Genomic DNA, 25,352 nt, shown 5'->3' on the forward strand with positions numbered 1-25,352 from the left:
GACTGCTTTAGCCACTTTCATGGCTGTTGGAACAAATTGTTTTCATCTGCCCACTCCACTTCATAAAACTGGAATAGACATCCCCTCAACTCACTGACAAATTTGTGATCCATTGGTTATCCTCAACCTTGTTCAAATCATCTGCTTAGATGTTGTTACTAGAGTGTGGCTGCTGTCCATGCTACAGCTTCTTGGAGCCATAGGTGAAATTGGGTGAAAAGTGGATATCAAAGGTGAATGAGCAGTCTTGAAAAGAGCTCAGCAAACCCTCACAGCAGAGGTACTAGGCTTCCTTCAGCAACCCCCACAAGAATATGTCAATCCTAGATAAATTCAAGACCTCAGATTTCAGATATATTTCAGAATAGCAGAACATCAAAAGGTGCTGGTAACTTTGGGATGCTGTGGGCATACTAACTTTAAAGTTTTAGTAATAACTTTCAGATGATCTACATATTTTAAGATAATCTCAAAAACCCCATAAAAGAGAAAACAAATTCCTGCCAGCCCTGAGCATTCTTCTGGCTCCATCAGTTCCATGTTGTCGATTGCTCCCAATTCTAATCCATGGTTCCTCTGTGATATACTCTGTGTCTTCCCTCTAGCTGCTAGTAGCTTCCTCTCCAAATTTTCCTTTTATCTGGCTTGTATACATCCAGACATGAACCTGCTGTCTCCCTGCTTAGAATGTAATCTTTTTGAGGCTAAGGGCTTCTTTTTTTTTTTCTCCAGTACCTCACACAGTATGTAATACATAGTGGGCATTTGATAAACACTTCTATATACCCACATACATTATATATATATGTACATATATAAACATATATAGTGTTTATTTAACAATAAGAACATGTAACCTTTACCTCCCTATGAGTTAAGACTATTTTACTTTTTTTTATTTTTATACCCAATAGCTAGCACAATACCTGGTATATATTAAACACCAAATTTAGAGGCATTTGATTGTACAAGCTCAAAATTAGTTTTAATTTTTAACTTCTTATCTTCTAAGCATAGCACCATAGTTTGTGTATTACAGTAATTTAAGAAATATAGATTGAGGGGCTGCTGGATGGCTCAGTGGATTGAGAGCCAGGCCTAGAGATAGGAGGTGCTAGGTTTGAATCTGGCCCTCAGACACTTCCCAGCTGTGTGACCCTGGGCAAGTCACTTGACCCCCATTGCCTAGCCCTTACCACTCTTCTGCCTTGGAGCCAATACACAGTATTGATTCCAAGACGGAAGGGAAGGGTTTAAAAAAAAAAGAAAAGAAATATATTGAATTGGTTCATATAAAAATCAATGAAGAGTACCCAGTACCCCTAGCATGTTGCGGGGTCCCCCTTTGGCGTATTGACATGAGTTAAACAGGATGAGCAGGCAAGGACGGGTTGCAATTTGCAGCCCTCCAGGGAATATACACATGGATGAAGTAGGGATCTGTTTAAATATTTGCGTACTTAAAATCAGTGGGGGAGACTTACAAATGACCCCGGGAAGGAGCAGCCTCTAGATGAGCCCCAATGCTTCCACTCAGCATAATCAAACAAATTTTAGTTCAGTTCCAAACTCCAGGTACACTGGCAGTTTTGGGGTATTTGTTGGAAATTTGTTGAAAGGTGCTGGGAGGGAGGCGCGAAAAAAGCTTTCCTGTAGCGAAAAGGGGCTTTCCAGAGCCTTTCATGATTTTCCCTGAGAGATGATACACAAGGAAGAAAAGGAGGAGTTTGGGTCAAGGGAAGACACCCTGTGTGGTTACGGATCAATGGAGGCGTGGTCAATGGCGTGGGAGGGAGGGGCGGCTCTCCCAGTGCTTAGGAACGCCTTTTCCGGCTCCGCCCACGCGCTGCGTGGGGCCGCCTCCTCGGCGGAGGGGGAACGGCCCACCGACCTCTGGTCGGAGGTATTGACTGCCGGAGGTCGGGAGGTAACCTCGCGACCCTCGTTATGGCCTCGGACGTGGCTGGGCTGGTACGACTGTTCGTTCTGGGACCCTATTCCAGCGCCTTGTGGGCCCCGGCGATGACAAGTAAGGAGCATTCTCAGGGGCCCTCTGAGGACAGGGAGAAGTTTGCAGAAAGGCATACAGTCTGCCTAGTGTGGAGGGCCTTCCCTCTGTCGGGTCCTGGGGTGCGAGAGCGCCTGGGGGAATTGAGCCCTTCGAGGAGCATATGCGCATGCGTGCATGGACTTCTTTCCCCTCCCCCCCTCCATTTTCGTCCCCCAGCTTCCCTAGCTTTTGGGGTTCTCTGCTATTTTGCTTGCTTCCTCTGGCCTCGGGTTCATTCTGTCTTTTCCCCTTCAGTTTCTAGAACCACGTCCTAAAGTTGATTCCATTCTGTGTGTCTCGGCTAATTCGCGCTGTTGTTAAGGGTTTGGAGCTTGACTGCGCACGCGGGCCTGGGCCTTTTTGTCCCCTCACTGCACCTGTATGTACCCCATGGATGAGGGAATTTAACCCGACCTGCCTCCTGCTTAGAGCTTCCTAACCATGTATAAAAAGCACCTCTTTATTTCTGCTGTTGGTGTTCAGTCATTCAGCAGTGGTCGACGCTGTGTGACCCGGTGGAATTTCTTAGCAAAGATTCTGGAGTGGTTTGAGGTGTGTTCCCATTTTACAGATGAAGAACTGAGGCAAACAGGATTAAGTGATTTACCTCGGGATTATACGGCTAGTAAATGTCTGAGGCTGACTTCAAATGTTGCTGACACCAGGCCCGATGCTCTATCCAATGCATCACCGAACTGCCCCTACCTGTTCCTTTTATGTCTTGGGGAGAGGAAGGTGAGACCATATCTGCTATGCTTTAGTTTTCCTGGAGACTGCTCAAATTCCATCTTCTGAAAAAGGACCTTTATGCTCTCCCCTTGTCTCGTCCCTCCCATCCCCCCCATGCTAGTACTTTATTTCCGAGGTTACTTCCATTTACTCTACATCTATCAAGTATTTGTCGTTTTCCCATGTTGTCTCTCCCATTAAACTGAAGAAACCCTAAAATAAAATGATGTTTGTCCCAGTATATGTTTTGGCATTAAATGTTTTTTTTTTAATCAGTATTCAACCTATTTTACCTTTCACAACTGACCATTCCTTCTCCTGGACTTGGTTCTTCTTCTCTTGGTTCTCTTTTATTGCTATTTTTAAGTGCTTTGATTCATCTTGTGAGCCATCAATACAGATGTCTCCTAAGGCTCTATTTCCAGATGCCCAAAAGACTTCTTCATTTCATTATCTTTTTGTTACCTTTGGGTCATTATAACCAGAACTGCTCTCATTTAGCAGTTCACCATGTCGGTTCACCAAGCCTTCTGACTGACTTTAAAGAAATATTTTTATTTAGACAGGAAGCTATCCAATCTAATCACTATCTAAAGGGATTTCTACATTATTCCTGACAACTATGTATCTTTTTTTGAAAATTAAATTTTTATAACAAAATATTTATTGACCAAGACCGCAAAATGTATATCATTCTGTGTTTTTTAATTTAATTTTTCCATATTCATCTTTTTGAGTAATCTTATAAGACAAAACCTCAAAACATAAACCTAAATAAACAATTGAAAAAAATATACTTTTATCTGCATTCTGACTCCAACAGTTCTTTTACTAGAGGTGGATAGCATTCTTTGTCATAAGTCCCTCAGAATTACCCTGGATCTTTGTATTGCTGAAAGAATCCAAATCACCATTGATCATTCCACAGTATTACTGTTACTGTGTACAATGTTTCCCTGGTTCTGGTTATTTCACTCTGCATCAGCCCAAGGCCTTCTCAGCTCTTTCTGAAATCATCCTGTTCATCATTCCTTAGAGCACAATAGTATTCTGTCACCATCATACACCAGTTTGTTCAACCATTCTCCAATTGTTGGATATGCCCTCAGTTTCCAATTCTTTGCCACCACAAAAAAGAGCTGCTATAAAGATTTTTGTATCAATAGTTCTCTTCCCCCTCAACCCCCGCCCTTTTATTTTTTACCTCTTTGGGATACAGGCCTAGTAATGCTATTATAGAATTGAAAGGTATTATAGAATTGGGTGTAGTTCCAGATTGCCCTCAAGAATGGTTGGATCAGTTCACAGTTACACCAGCAATAAATTAGTGTCCCAATTCTGCCACATCCCCTCCAACATTTCTCATTTTCCTTTTCTGTCATAGTAACCAATTTGATAGGTATGAGGTGCTACCTCGGTTGTTTTAATTTGCATTTTCTTATCAAGAGGAATTTAGAACATTTTTTTTTAAACCCATACCTTCTGCCTTAGGATCAATACCATGTATTTATTCTAAAGTAGAAGAGTGGTAAGGGGCAGGCAGTTGGGGTGGCAGTAGTAAGTGACTTGTGAGGGTCACACAGCTAGGAAATATCTGAGGTCAGATTTGAATCTAGGACCTCCTGTTTCTAGGCCTGGTTCTCAATCCACTGAGCTATCCAGCTGCCCTGGGAATATTTTTCTTATCATTAGTGTTAGCTTTGATTTTTTCATCTGAAAACTGCTTATTCATATCCTTTGACATTTGTCAATTGGGGAATGATATGCATTCATATAAGTTTGATTTAGTTCTTTATATATTTGAGAAATGAAACCTTTATCAGAGAAATTTGTTATAAAATTTTTTTCTCAGGTTGATATTTCCTTTCTGTTGGTTGCTTTGGTTTTGTTTGTATGAAATAATTTTAATTTAATATAATCAAAATTATTCTTTTTATATCTTATAATGTTCTCTATCTCTTCTTTGTTCATAAATTCTTCCCTTCTCCACAGATCTGACAGGTAAACCATTCTATGTTCCCCTGATTTACTTATAATATCCTTTATGTCCAAATCATATACTCATTTTAACCCTTTCTTGGCATAGGGTGTGAGATATTAAATAATACCCAATTTTTGTCATGCTGTTTTTGTCAAATAGTGAATTCTTATCCCCAGAGCTGGGATCTTTGGGTTTACTAAACACTCTATAGATTACTGAGGTCATTTACCCCTAATCTATTCCATTGAGCCACCCTTCTATTTCTTAACCAGTACCAGATTGTTTTGAAGATTACTACTTTATAGTACAGTTTAAGATCTGATACCACTAGGCCACTGTCCTTCACCTTTATTTTCATTAGTTCCCTTGATATTCTTGATCTTCTAGATGTATTTTGTTATTTTTTCTAGTTCTAGAAATCATTCTGTGTTTTTAATGACAAATAGTATCCAGTCTTTTTTTTTTTTTTTGCAGACTCAAATGAAGTTTTAATGCTTAGCACACTGCCTGGTAAATCATAGGTACTTAATAAATGTAAAATGATTATAAAACTACTGCTTCCTGAGACAGTTCATTCTCTTTGTATATCTCTAAATAGTTGTTCTTTCATCAAGACTAAATTAGCCTGCATTTTTCTTGCATTATTTCTCATTATTTTGTTTGGAAATGTCTTTCACATGATAAGCCCTCAGAATCTTAAATGAAAGTATTATATTTTGCCTTCTTTTTCTCCAGACTAAATATCCCCATTTCCTTCAACTAATCTTCATATGTCATGGCCTTGGTGCCATTTAATCGTGATTCTTTTCCCTTGGACACTATCCAGTTTATTAATGTCCTGCCTAATATATAGTGCCTAGATGTGATTGGAGGAGTAGGTTTTAGGGTGCTGTTTACCATATTATTCCTAGGTGCTTTGCTTCTCTTACTGCTGCCTACGTTTTGTTGTTGTTGTTGTTTTTACTGTTATCTGACTTACTTGGTCATTAAACAAGGATCTCACACAGGCATAGGAAAAATTAAATTAGGTCACATAGTTCCTGCCCTTAAAGAGCTTACTAGGGGAGAGGAGTACACACATACACATATATACACATGCACATTAGAATGTGATAGATATATAGGAGAGGTCAGAGATGAATGAGAGGGTAAGAAGGGATCTCCTTTACTAGTTATTAAAAGAAGAAAAAAATTTCAAAGGACAGAAATTGCAGGTGTGGCTCTTTATTCTATATTGACCTATGCATCTGCAAGATATAGCAAAGACCCAAGAAGAGCTGACTATCTAGTTTGGCTGAAAGGGAGTAATGTTTAAAAAACGTTGGAAAAAAGGGTAGATTAGAACTGTTTTGAAAATGACTTTGCATACCAGATTAAGATGATGATGTCCTATAGGTAGTGGGGAATCAGTGAAGGCCTTGGAACAGAATAAATAACATGATCACACCTGCATATTAGAAAGATTTATGTTGGCACATGTGTAAAGGTTGTATTGGAGAGGGAAGAGAGACCAATTAGGAAGCTAATATGTTTTTAAATGAAGCCCTCTATTAGGGTAATGGCAGTAGAAATAGAAAGGAAGCTAGGGTAATTATAAGGTCTTTATTGTTTGATATTATAGTTACTGTAATAATAGAACTCTAATATGGAGTTACTTATGCCAAGTGGTCCTAATGCCTGTAAAAGTATATAGGCAAATTCAGATGTTTTATACTTTTCTATTGTTAACTCTATGCCAGGTGGATAAAACTTGTAGATTTTTTAGTTGCTCAATCTGAAGGCATATAACTTTGCCACCTGAATCCCAACTTTTCAGTGTGTTTTCTCCCTACACATTTCCACGACCCTTGCATTAGAATATCTTACATCTGGGGGACAAATCTCTGACTGTTTATATCACCATAAAGCATGTGTGCTTTTGTGTGTCTGTTTGCTATACCATATGATAAAGCTCTTGATTATATCATTTCCTAAATACCAGTTTTTTAAAAATTCCTCATCCTAGGTTTTTGCTTTAACCTGAGATGATGCCAAAATAAAGGAAAATCAATTTAAATTAAAAAAAATTTTTTTAACATTCTTTTTAAAATTTTTGAGTTCCAAAGAGTAGTGAACCAGTGTTATCCATTATACATGTGAAGTCATGCAAAGTATTACCATATTAACCATACTGCCCATCAAAGAGGCAAGAAAAATAAAGTTTAAAAAAATGCTTCAATTGGTACTTAGTTTATCAGTTCTTTCTCAGGATGGATTTCATTTTTCATCTTGAGTGTTGATCAGAGTAAAAGTCTTTCACAGATGATCATAATTACAGTGTTGGTGTTACTGTTTCAGATGTTCTAGTTATGCTTTCTACACTTTACACTTATTTTAATATGTGAACAATGATACCATGAATCTTTACTCAAAACTTTTACTGAAGATGGAGAAACTTACACAATTGTGTAAGATCCTACCCAACTCTCTTGTGTTGCTGATTTTTTAGCAAAATTTTTCACATTTACCTTATCTCCTGTTTTGAAGTTACGGAGAGAATAATCTAATGGACCATATTGGATCAATACTCCCATATCATGTAGTTCTCTAAGTAATTGTTATTAATCACTTAAGTATGAAGCAAAGTTTTTGCCTGCAGTGGAGCATGTCCAAAGAGCATTTCATAAGATGATATATATAAATCTGCTCTTGGTCTTTTATGTAGGTAAAACAAAGCTATGGGAAGAATATCTGACCATTTTAGATGAGTTTCATCACAGATTTTCCCCCACCATAGTCTTGAGAACCCTATTTACACATTCCACTTGACCTGAACTTTATGGATCATACGGAATATGATATTTAGGTGTTATTCCTAGATTCTCATAGGCACTTTTCAGGATATCTTGGGTGAAATGAGATCCTTTGTCAGAGTCTGTGGTAAGTGGTACACCAAATCTAGTAATAATTTCCTTAACCAACACTTTTACCACAAAGCTAGCTGTATTTGTATTTGATGGAAACACTTCAGGCCATTTTGTTAACCTGTTTACAATTACCAGACAAAACTTGTATCTTCCAGCTTTCAGCATGTGATGTAATTCAATTTGCAGATTCTCAAATGGACAATATGCTAAAGGTCTACCACCCAAACCTTTCTGTATGAATGCCCCTTGATTGACTTTCTGGCAAACAGAACAACTTGTACAGATCTTATTTGCTATAATACTTATTCCAGGAGCTACCCATTGCCTCTTTACAGAGTCTACTACAGCTTGAGTACCAAAATGTCCTTTTGTGTGGATGACTTGACACAAATAGGTATACATATCTTTTTGGTAACAGCAGTTTTCCAGTATCTACAACCCATATTCCATGTTCTTTTTTTGCTCCAAATTTCTCCATCCACTTCTGAATTTCCGAGTGTACATAAGCTTTTTCTAGATCATCAGATTCAATAGTTGTCAAATTCATTATAAACACTGGAGCATTCCTGACTGCACATTTAGCAGTGATAACAGCTCTATGATTTCCTTTAGAAACTGAATCTCTACCACTAGTATAACTTCTACAATGGATTACCACTAGCTGTTTAGGATTTTTGGATAGAATCCAACAACTCAGTTATTATTTCTGCATGAGCAATTGGTTTTCCCAAAGCAGTAATAAAACCTCGTTTCCAGATTTTTCCTGGAGCATGACATACAGAAAATGCATAATGAGAGTCTATATAAATATTTTCACTTTTACTATCATCTGGAAGGAATGCTTGATTCAAAGTGACCAACTCTGCCCCTTGAGCACTAAGGTTACTAGGTAATGAGCCATACCACAGTGTCTCAAATTCTGTGACCACGGCAGCACCTGTATATCTAATTCCATTATACAAGAATGAAGAACCATCAGTGAATAACACCAAGTCTGGATTTTCAATTGGAGTGTCTTTTAAATCCATCCTAGGCATATCCACTAGATGCACTACTTCCACACACTCATGTAATAGTTCACCGTTCTTTGGCAAATCAGGAAGAAATGTAGCTTGATTTAATACACTACATCTCCTCCACTGGATGCTCTTATTCCCTAGGAGAATAATTTCATACTTGGATATTCATTGATCTAAATATGCTTGAGTATGAAATTTTCTCATTAGTGCTTCTATTTGATGTGAACAATATATAGTCAATGGACATCCCAAAACTATATCTGCTGACTTTTGGACTAACATAGCTGCAGCTGCTACACCCCTTAGACAAGGAACTGTACCAGCAGCTATTGGATCAAGCTGACAACTATAATATCCAGTTGGAAGATAACTTTGTCCTAAAGTCTATGTCAGTACACCAGAAGCAATACCTTTAGTTTCATTTACAAATAGTTGAAATAGTTTTGTATAGTCTGGGATACCCAAAGCTGGAGCAGATAAAATGGGCTTCTTTAAGCTTACTTAAGACTTTCAGGTGTTCAGGCTTTAGTTTCAGAGGTTCTGGTTCTATATTCCTGGTTAAGTCTGTTAAACATTTTGTTAATTCACTATACCCAGGTATCCATTGTCTACATAAAACAGTTGTCCCAAGAACACTTCTGAGTTGCTTTTTGGTCTTAGGAGCACTTGTTTATGGATATCTACTATTCTTTTCTGTGTGATACTTCTGGAACTTTCTGATAACACAAAACCAAGATATTGCACTTGAGGCAAAACCCACAGTAATTTTGCCTTTGAAATTTTATGCCCACAATTATATAATTCTAGCAAAAGAATCTTGCTATCTCTCAGAAACGCTTTAGCATTTGGGGATGCAAGGAGGATATCATCTACAAAATGCACTAATTTACTTTCTTTGAATGTTAATAGTTTTTAGATCTCTTTAAAATTCGTGAAAACTGGCTCAGCGAATTGGTATTCCGCTGGGGCAGACAAGTCCACATCCACTTGTTTTTTTCCCAGGTAAAAGCAAAGATCTTTTGAGAATCCTCATGGATTGGTATTGAGAAAAAAGCTGAGCATAAATCAACCACAGTGAAATCTCAGAACATTGGATTATTGCCCATAATTTACATAATAAATCCCTACCCAAAAGATTCATGGAACAGTCTGGCATACAAAGAAATGCATGCTCCACAGAACCTAAAGAAATCATTTTAGATTGTAATTTTGCTACTCTCTCGGGTTTACCAGTAGCTCCTATAACTTCCATTGTACCAACAGCTCTACAATTCTTAGGAAGACTTTGGAAACTGATTTACTGGCTCCAGTATGAACCAGAAGATCATAAATCTGATCTCATATAGTGATAGATACATATGGTTCTGTACTGTTTGGAGGCTGAAATGCTTCCAACACTGATGCAAGCACAGTAACATCAGTACAAAGCTCAGTCATTTCCTGTCCATACAAATTTACATCTGCTTGAACTGCATGATATTCTCAGGATTTTACACCTTTAACACCATCATAAGCTTTTACACTACTATCCTTGGTCCTTATACTCTCTACATTGGGATCATTGCTCTCATTTACAATCACGTTATCATTATCCAATTTACATTCTTCATTATTTTACAATCTTTAGAATTTTCTACTAATTTTACATTACAATATTCCTTTTCCTTATAATTATTAACACTACATTATCCTTTGATTCAATCACATCATCTATAGCTTCATTAACCTTATTACCATTACAATCACTCTCATTTAATCTCAATTCATTTTCCCTTGATTCAAGCCCCTTTGTTTTGATTACCCTTAACAACCTGACTGTATTTAGGCATTGCTTCAGATTTAACCCAGTCCTGCATGCTATTTAGACCTGGTGCTTGAGCTCCCTGGCTACAAGCATTCTGACATGTATTTCCATTATTCCTTCTTTGGTAGTTAGTCTAGCTATTATTGTTATTATTGTTGTTGTTATTCCAATTATTATTGTTATAATTATTCTATCTAATAAATCCTCCATTTCTGTTCAGTTATCTGGAAAACTGACCTCTGTATCTGCATTCCCTGACAAAATGACTAACCCTGTTGCATAAAAAGCACATTTGGGGACCTGATCTTATGTCCCTAGGCTCGTAATAGTTGTTATTAGGTTTCATGGATCTTAATGCTGCTACTGCCTTAAATTCATGAATTTCACTGTCTCTTGCTTTGCCTTCTGCTTCCTTCATTTTCTTTTTAGATCTTCTATAACTGTATCCCTTTCCTCATATTTGTCTTCATTATCTGTACATATGTTGCCTTTCTTCTCAGATCCTCTAATTCCATCTCCTCCCAATCTGAATAGTTATTCTTAAAAAGTAGTTTTATTTTAGGGATAGCATTTTTCACAAAGATCCTTTTTATATGTGCAATTGTTCCTTCTTCCAGAACATCCATGTTTAGATATGTTTCAGCTGCCTCAGTAATACGGACAAGGAATGTAGTAGGTGTTTCATTAGCCTTTTAATTCCCTCAAACTTGGACCAAGCATTTGGCCTTTTAGTGTATCTACCCATAACATCTAGTATTGCTTGTCTAGCTTCTTTCATTATATCATATTGGGCTTTGTTGTTAATATCTGTGTCATGATAATCCTGTGGCCATGGTGTTGATAAGAGATCCTGTGTCATCTTATCTATAAACTTATTCCTTTCCCTTTTGGTTAAAAGTTCTTTCATTAATAAAGCAAAATTGTTATAGTCTGGATCAAGCAGATCAATGGCTCTCTGCATTTCTTTGATCTCCTTATTTGGTTCATCCACAAAGGCAGGTGTTCTCTTTTTTATTGACTCCAAATCTTTAGGTGTAAAGCTCTTATGCGTTTTTACTTGAAAGATCTCATCCCTAGAAACCACAGGGAGATCTCTCAGAGGGAATAAAGTAACCTTACTTTCTGCCTCTTACTTTTGTAGCCTATTTAAATTTAGGTGTACCATCTTTTTCCTTTACATCAAAACCATATTCATTAGTTGTAAACCTTTTGTCTCTCATGTATACTTCCATTTGATCCAGTTGTTGTTTCATCATTATTACAATTTATTTTAGTTCTGAATCCTTGGTTGCCCATACAATTCTAGCCTTAAACCCATTTCTAATAATAAACAATACAACTCTACACTTATAGACAATACACAAACAGATACACAGTAATGGGGCATATGACAAGACAGTTGGCACAGACAGTGACATATATGGTTTCATCCATCGGTAGTCTAATAATATGTAACATACTTTAGGGAACAATGTGAAAACAATGTAAGGGATGTGTACAAGACACTCCCAAATAAATACAATAAATCCTTTAACATGTCTCAAGAAATGTTTACATTTAACATTAATCTAGCATATACAATAGAATTAGTATTAGTGTACTCCACTGTGATCACTTTGTACCAACACACAAAGAGGGAGAAAAAAATTCAAAAACTTTCAAGATGGCCACCTAGTCCATGTGCCAGGGGATTTTTTTTTTTAACCCTTACCTTCTGCCTTGGAATCAATACTGTGTAAAGGAAGAGGATAATGGGCCAGTTTACTAATTAATCCCAGATACTTAACTCACTATAGTTAATTTCTAAGCTTGTCTAAACTAAACTATACTAACGCTAGCTAAGGATAAGTCCGCTCAAAAAAACAAGATTCTCACAGAGTCCTTAATGGGTCAGGTAGCAGAGATCCAGCTGTATAATCCTTAGAAGCTTCAGGGAATGGGGAAATTCTCTTCAATTCACTCTGTCCACCAGAATGAATGGAGAAACTTCCTCTTCACCTTTGCTTGATATTATTATAAGACAGGCAGCTTGATAGATGGGTTTGTCCAGGAAGAGTTCCAGATCCACACCTTCAGACTTGAATTCTGGGTCCAGAAAGACTGATAATCAGTTGAAAAACTGCTTTCTCTAACCCCTCAGAATTCTGACCCAGCCAGCTCTTGTAGAATCCTTGATTTGAGAGTTGTCAGTCAGTCCTTTGCAACTTCCTTTGCTACAGCTTTTAAAGATGCCTCTTTGTTTCACTTCCTATGCCTTCCTCCACTTTACATGGACCAATCACAGTCCTAGAATTTTCAAGGGCAGTCAGTTGTTTCTGATTTGTCACCTACTTTTAGCACACTTGGGTTATAGATCTCTCCCCACTCAAGTGTAAAATGGGGTATATACACTTCTGGTTATTAAATCTAAAAGTGGGCAGGGGAGAGGTAACCCTATCTTCACAGACACAAACATTCTCTGAAGAAAAGATGTTCCTAAAAATTAGAATTGAGCAGATAGACACTAATGACTCCACGAGACCTCAAAAACAAAGTCAAAAGAATGAAAAAAAGGTTCCGAATTGCTAGTCTCCAATTTAGTTTCTCCTGTCCCTCCCTCTCGTCTCTCAAATTTTATTAAACACATTCAGATATACATATTTGAAGTTGAGAGAGGTTAAGAAATTTGTCCAGGAAAACGAGGGGATGCCCATCAATTGGGGAATGGCTGAACAAACTGTGGTATATGTTGGTGATGGAATACTATTGTGCTAAAAGGAATAATAAAGTGGAGGAGTTCCATGGAGACTGGAACAACCTCCAGGAAGTGATGCAGAGCGAGAGGAGCAGAACCAGGAGAACATTGTACACAGAGACTAATACACTGTGGTATAATCGAACGTAATGGACTTCTCCATTAGTGGCGGTGTAATATCCCTGAACAACTTGCAGGGATCCAGGAGAAAAAAACACCATTCATAAGCAAAGGATAAACTATGGGAGTGGAAACACCGAGAAAAAGCAACTGCCTGAATACAGAGGTTGAGGGGACATGACAGAGGAGAGACTCTAAATGAACACTCTAATGCAAATACTATCAACAAAGCAATGGGTTCAAATCAAGAAAACATCTAATGCCCAGTGGATTTACGCGTCGGCTATGGGGGGTGGGGGGGAGGAAAAGAAAATTATCTATGTCTTTAACGAATAATGCTTGGAAATGATCAAATAAAATATATTTTAAAAAAAAAATTTGTCCAGGGTTACACAGATAAAGTGTCTCAAGTAAAAATTGATCTAAGGTATTCCCAAAGCTTAAGTCCAGCACACTATCTGCTTTGCCACTCAGCTTTATAAAAGTTTTCCTATCTTTTCTCTGAATTCCCCATATTGATCTTTGTGTGTTGGAATAATAATCCTTTGCTATCACAGGTGATTCAGCTAATTTTCAAGTAATGAGTATCCTCTTTGTTTTTAGGTTTTTCTTATTTTTTTAACTTTTTGCCTTTTTATTACAGTTCAGGATATTTTTAAAAGTTTCTTATCTTGTATTCTTATTTTATTTGGAAAAAATAAAATGCCTTGTTTTTCATCTTTACATTTATCTACTTTTATAGGATTCTCTCTGAGCACTGCTTTGAGGAAAGCTAATTCTAATCAAGGACAGTCTGGGTCAACCAAACAAGCACTTAAGAAGCCCAAGTTACCACTAGGACGATTTGATGCTCCAGAAGATTCCAATTTAGAGCAGGAGCCTCTAGAAAGTGAGTATTCACACACATGAACATACCCCTATAAAAAATTTTATTTGTTTTTAGAGGTAGTATGGTATAGTGAATTGAGAGCTTCTGTCACTCACTGTGTGACCCTTACAATTCACTTAACTTCTTAGTACTTCCAACCACCTTTCCAGTATACTCAAGTTTAAGTTGGAGAGCAGTAATGATGTGCATTACTCCAGAGTTTTCTCGCCAAGAGTTCTCAATACCAATAAAATCACAAGTAAATTTAAAAAAAAAATCTGGTCCATTAGAAGATTTATTTCAAACGTGAAAATAAATTGATGGCAGTTGTTAAATCAATGTATTATTTGTTATACATGAATAAAATAAAGGATTTTGTTCAAAATCATAATGAACCCTCCTTTTCCTAGGCTATTAACAGAACCTCCTCAAGTAGTAGATAATCCTTCCTTGGTTTTAACTTGTACATCAATCTTTTCCAATAATGGTTTAGTCTTTCACAGTTGAACATCATACAACATTTCTATTACTGTGTAAATTGTTCTCATTCTGCAGACTTCACTTTGCATCAGTTTAGGTTTTTCTGAATGCTGTTCACCATTCCTTATGACACAGTTGTATTTCATTACAATTATATACCACAATTTATTCAGCCATGGTCTGAGTGATGGACTCCTCAGTTTTTAATTCTTTGCCACTACAGAAAGACCTACTAAAAATATATTAGTACAGGTAGATCCTTTTTCCTTATCTCTGATTTCTTTGGGATACAGACCCAGTAGTGGTATTGCTAGGTCAAAGGATATGCATAATTTTGTGGCCTTTGAGCTGTTTCCATATTGCTCTCCAGAATATTTGTATCATTTCACAATTTTACCAACGTATATTTTATTTATTTATTACTTTTGCCACATCTCCAACATTTTATCATTTTCCTTTTGGTCATGTTAGCCAATCTGGTAGATGTGAAGTTCTCAGAGTTGTTTTAATTTGCATTTCTCTAATGACTAATAATTTGGAGCACTTCTTCACTTGACTATAGTTCATTTTAATTTCTTCCTCTGAAAACTGCCTGTTCATATCATTTGACCATTTTTTAATTAGGGAATGTTTTGTATTCTTATAAATTTAATTCATTTCTCTGTATATTCAAGAAATGGAACTTTTTCCAGATACTTGCTATGAAATTTTTATCCAGATTTGTTGTTTCCCTCCTAATCTTCGTTTAATTGGTTTTATTTGTACAAAAACTCTACAATTTAATGCATTCAAAATTATCTATTTCTTTTTTCTTCATGTTCTCTATATCTTGTTTGGCCAATTCTTCCCTTATCCATAAATCTGACAGGTAAACATTTCCATGTTTCCCTAATTTATTTATAGTGTCACCCTTTATTTGTAGATCAAGTGTCCATTTAGATTTTATCCTGGTGTATGGTAGATGTTGGTCCATAACTAATCTCTGTCATACTGCTTTCCATTTGTCCTAGCAGTTTTTCTCAAATAAAATGAGTTCTTTCCCCAGACTCTTTGGATTTTGGGATCTATCAAATACTAAGGTGCTATGGACATTAACTGTCATGTGTTGATTGCCTAATCTATTCCATTGATTTTTTTTTTAGCCAGTGCCAGATTGTTTTGATGATTACCACTTTATAGTATAGTTTGATGTCTGGTACAACCAGGCTTTCTTCCTTCCTTTTTTTTCCCATTAATCCCCTTGATTTTCTTGGCTTTTTGTTCTTCCAAATGAACTTTATTGTTGTTTTTTCCATTTCTATGAAATAATTTTTGGGTAATTTGATTGGTGTGGAACTAAATAGGTAAATTAATTAAGATAGGTCTGTCATTTTCACTACATTGGCTTGACATATCTACAAGCAATTTAATGTTTTTCTAATTGTTTAGGTCTGACTTTATTTGTGTGAAAAATGGTCATATAGTTGTTGTGTTTTGGTAGGTATACCCCTAGGTATTTTATATTGTCTAGTTTTTTGAATGGAATTTCCTTTTCTATCTCATGCTTTTGTGGAAAATAGAAATGCTGATGATTTATGTGGGTTTATTTTGTATCCTGAGATTTTGCTAAAATTGTTAATTATTTCTATTTGTTTTATGGTTTATTCTCTAGATATACTATCATATCATCTGCAAAGAATGATAACTTTTTTCTTTCATTGCCTATTTGAATTCCTTTCATTTCTTTTTCTGCTCTTATTTAGCAGTTATTTTTAGTACAATATTAAATAAGAGTGGTGATAATAGGTATCCTTGATTTACTCCTGATCTTAATGGGAATTGTTTTAGTTTATTGTCATTACAGATAATGCTTGATGGTTTTATGAATTTATCTTTTCCTCTTGGTCAGCCCTTTCAGAGCTGACACTAGAAAGAGCTCCTCTGCTTATGTTGCTGAAGAGTATCTTGGTGTATATGTGCCTCAGAGGAACTGGGGAACTTTCCTAAACTGCTCATATTTTGAAAGATAACAGTGGATCATCTCCAACATGGCCTATTTAAAGTATTTCCCAGAGACACTCATGCCCCAACTATCAAAGGTTAGAACTCAGTAAAAATGTAAGCATGATACAGTTGGAAAATAGCAAAGCTCAAAAAAATAAAGGCAACTAATGAGCACATATTTATCAAATATTACCAAGTAATTATCATAAAAATATTACCACTACTGTATTACTAACCAAGAAAATTTACAAAAGAAATATAAGACATAATCTCATTGCTTGGCATTTGTAGTCTATTAAGGGAGGAAGAAGCATTTATATGCATGAGACTAGATACTGTATCTTTAAGAGTCACTGGAATCTTGAACATTTACACTTATCTGGCATTCTAGGAGAAGTTGGTATCATCTAGTAAATACTATATTTGTTTGGTCATTTCAGTTGTGTTTAACTCTTCCTGACCCCTTTCTGGAATTTTCTTATTAAAGATTCTAAAATGGTTTGCCATTTCCTTCTTTTCATTTACAGATGAATAAAACTCAGACAAATAGGGTCAAGTGACTTGCCTAGGGTCATATAGCTGGTAAGGATCTGATAGCAGATACTAATTCATGTCTTCCTGACTCCAGGCCCAGCATTCTATCTACTGTGTCATCCAGCTGCCTAGTAAATATTATATAAATGCTAGCTACAAGCTATCATTATTAGAGTACTGATGAAGAATTTTTCTTGCAAAGAAACATAAAGAAAATTCTTGAGAAGAGATTTTAATTGCAATCCAGAGAGAAGTAAATTATGGGACTGTTTTTCTACATTTGAGAAATGGGCGAGTGTATTGGTGACTTTGTGATCTTTCTCACAGCTGAAACGCTGTCATTATTTGGTTTTGTTTTATTGTTATAATGTTGATAAATTGTATCACTAGAAACCTTGCTATTTAAAAATTTAGGGTGTTTGATAAATAATACAGGGTTGGGGGCGGTTAGTGGTTTAGAGATAATTGATTGAGAAAAATGTTGCAATTTGAGTAATTTATTGGGAAGTATCTATATAGCCTTGGTTGCCTTAGAAGCCAAAATGAGAAATTAAATAGAGAATGAGTTAATAAGTGTGGGATAAAAGAGATAATCATACCAAATAGACAAAAATGAGGTCTACCCTAAATCATGATAACACATTATATGACATTACAGATAAGAAGCAGTTCCAAGTGTTGAGATTTAATGTGTGACTGTACCAGTAGTTAGCCAAACATATGCATAAGACAATTAAATTTGGAGAAATGACAAGCATTTCAAAAGTAAAGTATAAATGTTCCTTCCAACTTTAAAACCATATGATTTTGTGATTGGGAAATGGAAAACCTAGAGGTAAATCTAAAAAACAATTACATATTTGGAAGATACCTATTACCTTCTTAAAGGATAAATATGTAATCTTGAGTTCCTTCAAGATCCCTTAGCATAATATATTACTAAGCTAGGCTAAATAATTTTTCTATCTATCAAAAGATGTTTGGGGAATGTTCAGAAGTTTTAGGAGTTCTTGGGAAATGGCAGGCAAATTATATAACTGTTAGATAACCTAATCAGTACACAAAATAACAAGATGTTAAGTTCTCCACCTTCCTTTCCTTTCCACAAATGTATACTCTTTAATTAATATGTCTCTGATCCTTTAAATTTGTTGCTCTCTACCAGAAAATGGTGAGGTAATGTGGTTTTACAGAGATGAATAAAACTGCCTCTGCCATCTAGGAGTTAATATCCTCAATAGAGGAGGTAAAAGATATTCAACTTTAAAAAGAGTTTACATCAATAGTACTTTTAGGTCTTCAAAGTGTTTTCATATCTTTGATCTTTAGGACAACCCTATGAGGTAGGTCTTAACAAGTATTCTTTTCACTTTACATATGAAGAAACTGAAGCTTAGGGCTATAAAATGTCTTGTCCAAGGTCATAAGACAAGTAAATGATAGAGGAGGGTTTGAACCCAGATTTTTTACTTCCTCTTTTTCAGTACAGGGCAAAATATTTTTTTTTATCATACACAGCAATATGTGAAATATTCCTTAAGAAAAATATAACAAACTTCCCATTGGATAAGGAGAAAGGAATTAGAGTAATAGAAAGAACATATTTTTTAAATAGCTGGCCATGAGGTTCAAGCTGTGTAGGAAAACATGTGAAGCCAGATGGGTTATAATAGATAAGATGAAATTAGAAATGTCAAGGGACCAAAGGAGAGATATAAATAAGGCCTGTTCACATACCTTGACCATTTATCTATTAGGGAATGGCTTTTATTTTTATAAAATGCCTTTGAGAAATAAAAAGATTATCAGGAAATTTGCTGTAAATCCCCAAGCCCTCATGTTTTCTGCTTGTCTCTTCATTTGAAGTCCAAGACCATCACTTTCATTGGCACCAAATGTTTTTAACTTCATGTAATCAGTGATCAATATCACTTTCCAGGATTCTCTCTACTCCTATTTGGTCATGATCTTCTTTTATCCATACATCTGATAGGTGTTTTTTTTTTTATGCTCCCTTAATTTATTTATGACTGTAATATTTATATTGAAATCCTATACTCATTTTGAGTTTATCTTGGTAGATGGTGAGGTTGAACAAAAGATGTGAACAGGCAATTTGTAGAAGAAAAATTCAAAACTGTCAATAGGGAAAAAATGTACTAAATCACTAATAACTAAAGAAATGCAAATGAAAAAGCTCTGAAGCATCATCTCATGCATTTATAATTTTTACTAACATGACAGAAAGGGAAAATGACTAGGGGATAAAAAATAGTCAAGCTAATGCACTGTTAATTGGAGCTATCCAGCCATTCTGGAGGACAATTTGGAGCTATACCCAAAAGTGATTGCATACTTTTGAAATAGAAATTAAAAGAGCTTTGGAGGTTTCACTTCACACTCTGTAAACTGACAGTGTTGAATTTAGGCAGCAGTAATAATGTTGAGGTACTGTGAGAAGACAGGCATACTAGCAGCTTTTGTAGAACTATGAATTGGTTCAATCTTTCTAGATATCAGCTTTAAACTTAGGCAGAAAATGTTTCTTAGGCCCAGTATTCCCACAACTCACAAATAAGCCTCAAGAAGACAGAAACCTTTGCTTTTTGTGGTAGCAAAGTATTGGAAACAAATGCATCTCTATCAACCATGGAATGACTGAATATGCTAGTTTATACATAGACTAGCATCATACAATAAGAAATGGCAGGTTTGAAAAAAAAATTTAACCCAGGAAGATTTGCATGAACTGATGCAGAGTAAAAAAAAAAGCAAAACCAAAAGGAACAGTATATACATTGGCAAGAATATTATCAACAAAAAGATTCCTAAGAGAGAACCAAACTCAGAGTAATTGAAAAACCAGTAATGATCCTAGAGGACATACAATGAAACATATACCGTCCTCATGGCAAAGAAGTGGGTACTACTAGGAGAAAATATTTACATTGTCAGAGATGGGCAGGTTAGGTTGCTTAATTTTTTCTTTATTAAAAAGAAGATTTGGTATGGATGTGGGATGGGGGAGTGGGGCTCAATGAGTATAGAAGGTTTCAAAAAATTACCTATGTAAAAACAGAAGCATAAGAAAAACCTATTTTTCTTCAAATAAAGAATGATAGTTTGCTCATTTGACTCAGCAACCATTTGAGAGTATTGGGCCATATGACTTAATGAAGATCAGGCAGATGGGATAAAATTGTGATTAACCAGAACTCAATATAGGATCTTCACATAGTAGGTCCTCAGTGAATCCCTAACCTGACACATACAAATACATGAACTTTGCCCCTTTTTTAGTTTTTCACCAAAAATATTTGAAGGGACTGATTATAGTGTTAGAATTCTTTAGTACTTCCTTTAATCCCAGTGTTTTGTGATTAGTGTTCTAAAGGAAAGAAGTTTGGGACTAGGGCAGGCAGGCAAGCAATGGTTTCTTTTTTATAACTGTATAACAATAGCTTGCTTCATCCTAAGACAGTATGTTGTAAATGAAAATCATCTATTAAAAGGAGGAAATATTTTTAAAATAAGGAACCATTACCTAATGTATACATTTTTAGTCAAAGGATATGACAAGTCCTTAAGGACATTCTGGGTACATTGAAGCAAAAGCAGCCATAAAAGACACTTGCAGATCTGCCTCAAGACTCTGAGAAGGACCAGTCTGACCTTGCATGTCTACCAATCACTATCTAAGAACACCTGGCTTTCTTACTTGGCTCCTGACCAATTAACTTACTTTTCTAAACCTTGAGCTCTATCTCTGGGACAAGTGGCCTTCATGCATATCAGCTATACCTTAGTGTTTTTGTGCTTTTAAAGAAATCCTTATGCCAGCCATAACAGACCAGAGGGCTTTGAAGATTACTGCTGATGAAGTGTTTGTACTCCTCAATGCAGGTGACACCTATGTGCCCTAATTGGCACTGAAGGATGTATGATTTGACATTACCTTCTTTTTGATCTGTCATTTTGCTTTGATCATAGAGTGTAGAAACTGTATAAATATTGGACCTATATGCTCAATAAAGTGGAATCTTTGATCCCATTCACAGCCCCCTAGTCTCCCATTTTTCTTGACTGAATTGAGCTGATAGATTTTGCACATCTCACTGTCTGTCTGCTCTCGCTCTGCTTTTCTATCTCTTTGTGCACTTAAGTTCTCAGCCTGCTACTCTCCACTGCAGGTTTCAGTCCAGCTATCTCTGTAGGCCAGAATATGCTAAAATCTTACTTCCAGCCAGTCCTGCTATGGCGACTAGCTGGGGTCGGGGCTCTCTCCAAACTTCCACTGCAGCTCCGTATGAACCCACCAATGGGTACTCCTGAGGCATGTCACAAGGATATGGACAGTTTTCTAAGGAAGCATCAAACCTCTAATTAAAGAAATACAAAATAAAGCAACTCTTAGGTTCTATCGCATCCATCAGATTGGCAAAAATGCAAAAGAAGAAAGGAACAGATGTTAGAGGGGCTCCTGGAAAACAAGCATACTATTGAACTGTCAGTGGAGATATGAATTAGGGCAGCAATTTTGGAAAACAAATTTGGAATGATACTGAAAATGTTATAAAATGGTGGGTAGCCTTTGGCCCAATTACATTACTATTTGGGCCCATGATGCAGAGATCAAAGCAAAAGGAAAACTGGCAACTTGAGAGTAACCTTCTGTTGAGAAATAGCTAAACATATTATGGCATATGGAAGCAACAAAATATTATTGTGCCATAAAAAATTAGGGAATTGACAGTATCATAGGAAACCAAGAAGATTTCTGTTAACTAAGGTAGAGTGAAGTGAGCATAAAAGGTAAGAAATTTTGTATAAGAAACTCATACCAGAAAAAAGCACTGAAATGATTTCAGAATTCTGATCAATGCAATAATAAGCGACAGATTTTGAGGACTAAACATTAAATGTGCCACTGTAGAGATGTTAGATTTAAAATGCAGAATGAGACATATTTTTGGATGTGGCCAATGTGGAATATATTTTGCTTGACTTTGCATATTTGTTATAAGAGTTTAATTTACTTTTTAAAAATTGTTCAGTTGGGGACAATGGGAAGAAAAGATAATGTTTATAATAATTTAAAAATAAGAATCACTTGCAGTGGTATTTTTGAAACCTTTGTAGTTCTCTACATTCTTAATGGAAAGTAATGAACCCTGGAGGGGATGTGGCAAAGTTGAGGCATTAATGCATTACTGGTGGAGTTGTGAATTGATCCAACCATTCTGGAGGGCAATTTGGAACTCTGCCCAAAGGGCCCTAAAAGACTGTCTGCCCTTTGACCAAGCCATAGCACTGCTGGGTTTGTACCCCAAAGAGATAATAAGGAAAAATACATGTACAACAATATTCATAGCTGCGCTCTTTGTGGTGGCAAAAAAATGGAAAATGAGAGGATGCCCTTCAGTTGGGGAATGGCTGAACAACTTGTGGTATATGTTGGTGATGGAATACTATTGTGCTCAAAGGAATAATGAACTGGAGGAATTCCATGTAAACTGGAATGACCTCCAGGAATTGATGCAGAGTGAAAGGAGCAGAACCAGGAGAACATTGTACACAGAGCCTGACACACTGGGGTACAAGAGAATGTAATGGACTTCTCCATTAGTTGCAGTGCAGTGATCCTGAATAACCCAGAGGGATCTATGAGAAAGAACACTATAGAGGAAATACTGTGGGAGTAGAAACACAGAAGAAAAACAACTGCTTGACTAAATGGGTCAAGGGGGATATGATTGGGGATGTAGACACTAAATGAACATCCTAGTGCAAACATCAACAATATGGAAATAGGTTCTGTGGAATTCCAGTGGAATTGTGTGTGGGCTATGAGAAGGGTGGGGGTAGGGGAAGGAGGGATAGAATATGATTCTTGTAAACAAGGAATAATGTTCTAAATTGACTAAATAAAATTAAGAGAGATTACATTCTTCAAAATTGCTAGAGTTCTATAATATTTCTTCCAAATCTTTTAAGCTTTGTTTAGATTTGTGTTTTCTTTCTTTCTTTAGAATTTCCAGATGATGTCAATCCTCTTACAAAAGAAAAGGGTGGTCCCAAAGGCCCTGAACCTACTCGATACGGAGATTGGGAACGAAAAGGACGTTGTGTGGATTTTTAGTGGTCAGACTCCGCGAAACTGGTCTCTTCTTCTGAATGTAATATATATTTGATTTAATTTCTTTATGTTTCCCTGCCCCACCCCCCTTTTTTTAAAACAAAAAAGTCATTTGATTTGGAGAATTTTAGTCCAAAAAAGATTAATTAGATTTTGGAAGCATTTCTGAATTAGCACTTTTGTTATTACAGATTTGTTAATAAAGACCTGTTGGTCAGAATTTACTTCTGTTCATTAATCAGTTGAATTAAAATTACTAATTAACATACATAAGTTCTAGAATTTTTTTATGGGTTTAAAGTGTTTCACTGTTTGAAAAGATCTTGCTGGGACATAAAATGTCATAAATCCTGAGATGTGTTTCTGGATCTAGTCTCCGTAGTGTAGAGCTATGGAAACAAATACTTGAAGCACCAGAGTTGGGATTTTATGATATATTATCTATGCAAAATTATCCATTCAGTTCCACTAAATTGAGAATTTGTTATAATTTGAACAAGTGAATTAATAGTCTAACATGCTATCATTATCTTCAAAAAAATATTTTGTTAAGTAGTTAATAATATAACCAGCATTTCAGTTCAGCAATTCATTATTGAATACTTTCTATTGAATACAGAAGGGTAAAAGAGGGATAGACCCTGTCCCTCAGGAGCTTATGGTATACTTGAGAATAATAGTTTTCCAAATTATGGGGTATACCTCATTGATTGGAGACTAGTCTGTCTGTGGCGTTGGGAAAGTTGAAGCAGTAACCAAAATTACTGGATATTTTAAAATATAATTCTTTGATAAATACATCCTTTTATTGATTTTGAAACAAAAGTTCAAATCAAAATTAATGTGACACTAACATCAAATTCTGGACAATTGGTAAGAGTTAGCAGAAAAGGAGTATACATAGTACAACTGAAGGCAGTGGGCCCTAAAATAGGTGGCATGTAGAGAATAATAAGTTGTTACAAGAGGAAAAGACCTGGTCCCTACACCAGAGGAAGAGATTGTGCACTTGTATCTCCCAGGACTGTGTGAATGTTCCCCAGCAAGTCTTCCCTATGGCAGATAAGAGTGGGAGCCATAAGCACTTAGCCCCTCCCTCTAGTGGAGGGTCTTAACCTTTTGACAATTAATTTATTTTATTAGTTATTTATTTAATATTATTTTTACCACATGTTGTAAATTTTGTTTTTTGTTGTAAAATTGTGATGAATTCTTAATTTGACTTGAATAAAATGCAAGCTAAGAAAAATTTTTGAGTAGATTTTATTGTGAAAAGGGGGTACAAGGTATTTAAAAAGTGGGGTGTTTCTATTTTGTATATAAATATATATAATGGCTATGTTCACACACACACACACACAATTTGGAAACTCATGCCCTAGAGATTAAGTGGGAGAACACTGTATGTTAAGAAAATACATAGGAACAGCTAGGTGGCTCAGTGAATAGGTGCCAGTCCTAGAGCCCAGAGGACTTGGGTTCAAATTTGGCCTCAGACACATCCTAGCTGTTTGATACTGAGCAAGTCACTTAACCCCAATTGCCTACCCCTTGCTTTTCTGTCTAGTTACTAAGAAAGTAATGTTTTTGATTTTAAAGAAAAGAAAATGTTTTCACATGGAAAAAGAAACATGACATTGTCATTGAAATGTATTATAAAAAACTTGACATGGAGTTATGATACAGTAATAATTAGGAACTTTAAATGTGTAGACACTTTTTAGGACTAGTAGTAGAGCTGCTGATAAAATTCATTTTTTTAATTCGGAAAATTTTAATTATTTTAGAATATTTTTCCATGGTTACAAGATTAATGATCTTTCCCTCCCATACCCCCACCCCCTCTTGTAGCCTATGCTCAATTGCACTGGGTTTTACATGTGTCATTGATCAAGACTTATTTCCATATTGTTGATATTTACATTAGAGTTTGTATCCCAAATCATATCCTCATCTACCCCTGTGATCAAGCAGTTGTTTTTCTTCTGTGTTATTACTACCACAGTTC

The 25,352-nt window shown here is 36.0% G+C and overlaps 1 protein-coding gene across 3 annotated transcripts; it reads left to right on the top strand.

The window, feature by feature from the left end:
* The first annotated feature begins 1,779 nt into the window (after nt 1-1,779).
* On the top strand, nt 1,780-24,593 carry SDHAF4 (succinate dehydrogenase complex assembly factor 4). Of its 3 annotated transcripts, none has more exons than XM_056818455.1 (4): nt 1,828-1,971; nt 2,622-2,785; nt 14,086-14,232; nt 23,238-24,593. In XM_056818455.1, exons 2-4 carry the CDS (start codon nt 2,767-2,769, stop codon nt 23,345-23,347), a joined length of 276 nt encoding a protein of 91 aa, XP_056674433.1. In that variant the 5' UTR covers nt 1,828-1,971; nt 2,622-2,766; the 3' UTR covers nt 23,348-24,593. The 3 variants fall into 3 exon arrangements, with proteins under 3 accessions (XP_007484238.3, XP_056674433.1, XP_056674432.1); XM_056818454.1 differs by having other exon boundaries at nt 1,840-2,029; XM_007484176.3 differs by lacking the exon at nt 2,622-2,785 and having other exon boundaries at nt 1,780-2,029.
* The last annotated feature ends 759 nt before the right edge of the window (nt 24,594-25,352 follow it).

Source organism: Monodelphis domestica, chromosome 2, assembly GCF_027887165.1.
Source record: "Monodelphis domestica isolate mMonDom1 chromosome 2, mMonDom1.pri, whole genome shotgun sequence".
In the NCBI taxonomy this organism is placed as follows: Eukaryota; Metazoa; Chordata; class Mammalia; order Didelphimorphia; family Didelphidae; genus Monodelphis; species Monodelphis domestica.

Bases quoted from the DNA above. Each gene is read 5' to 3' on its own strand.
- SDHAF4 (XM_007484176.3), top strand. From the start codon at position 1,948: ATGGCCTCGGACGTGGCTGGGCTGGTACGACTGTTCGTTCTGGGACCC. The intron at 2,030-14,085 runs GTAAGGAGCATT...CTACTTTTATAG, and splicing joins GTGGGCCCCGGCGATGACAA to GATTCTCTCTGAGCACTGCT. The intron at 14,233-23,237 runs GTGAGTATTCAC...TTCTTTCTTTAG, and splicing joins AGAGCAGGAGCCTCTAGAAA to AATTTCCAGATGATGTCAAT.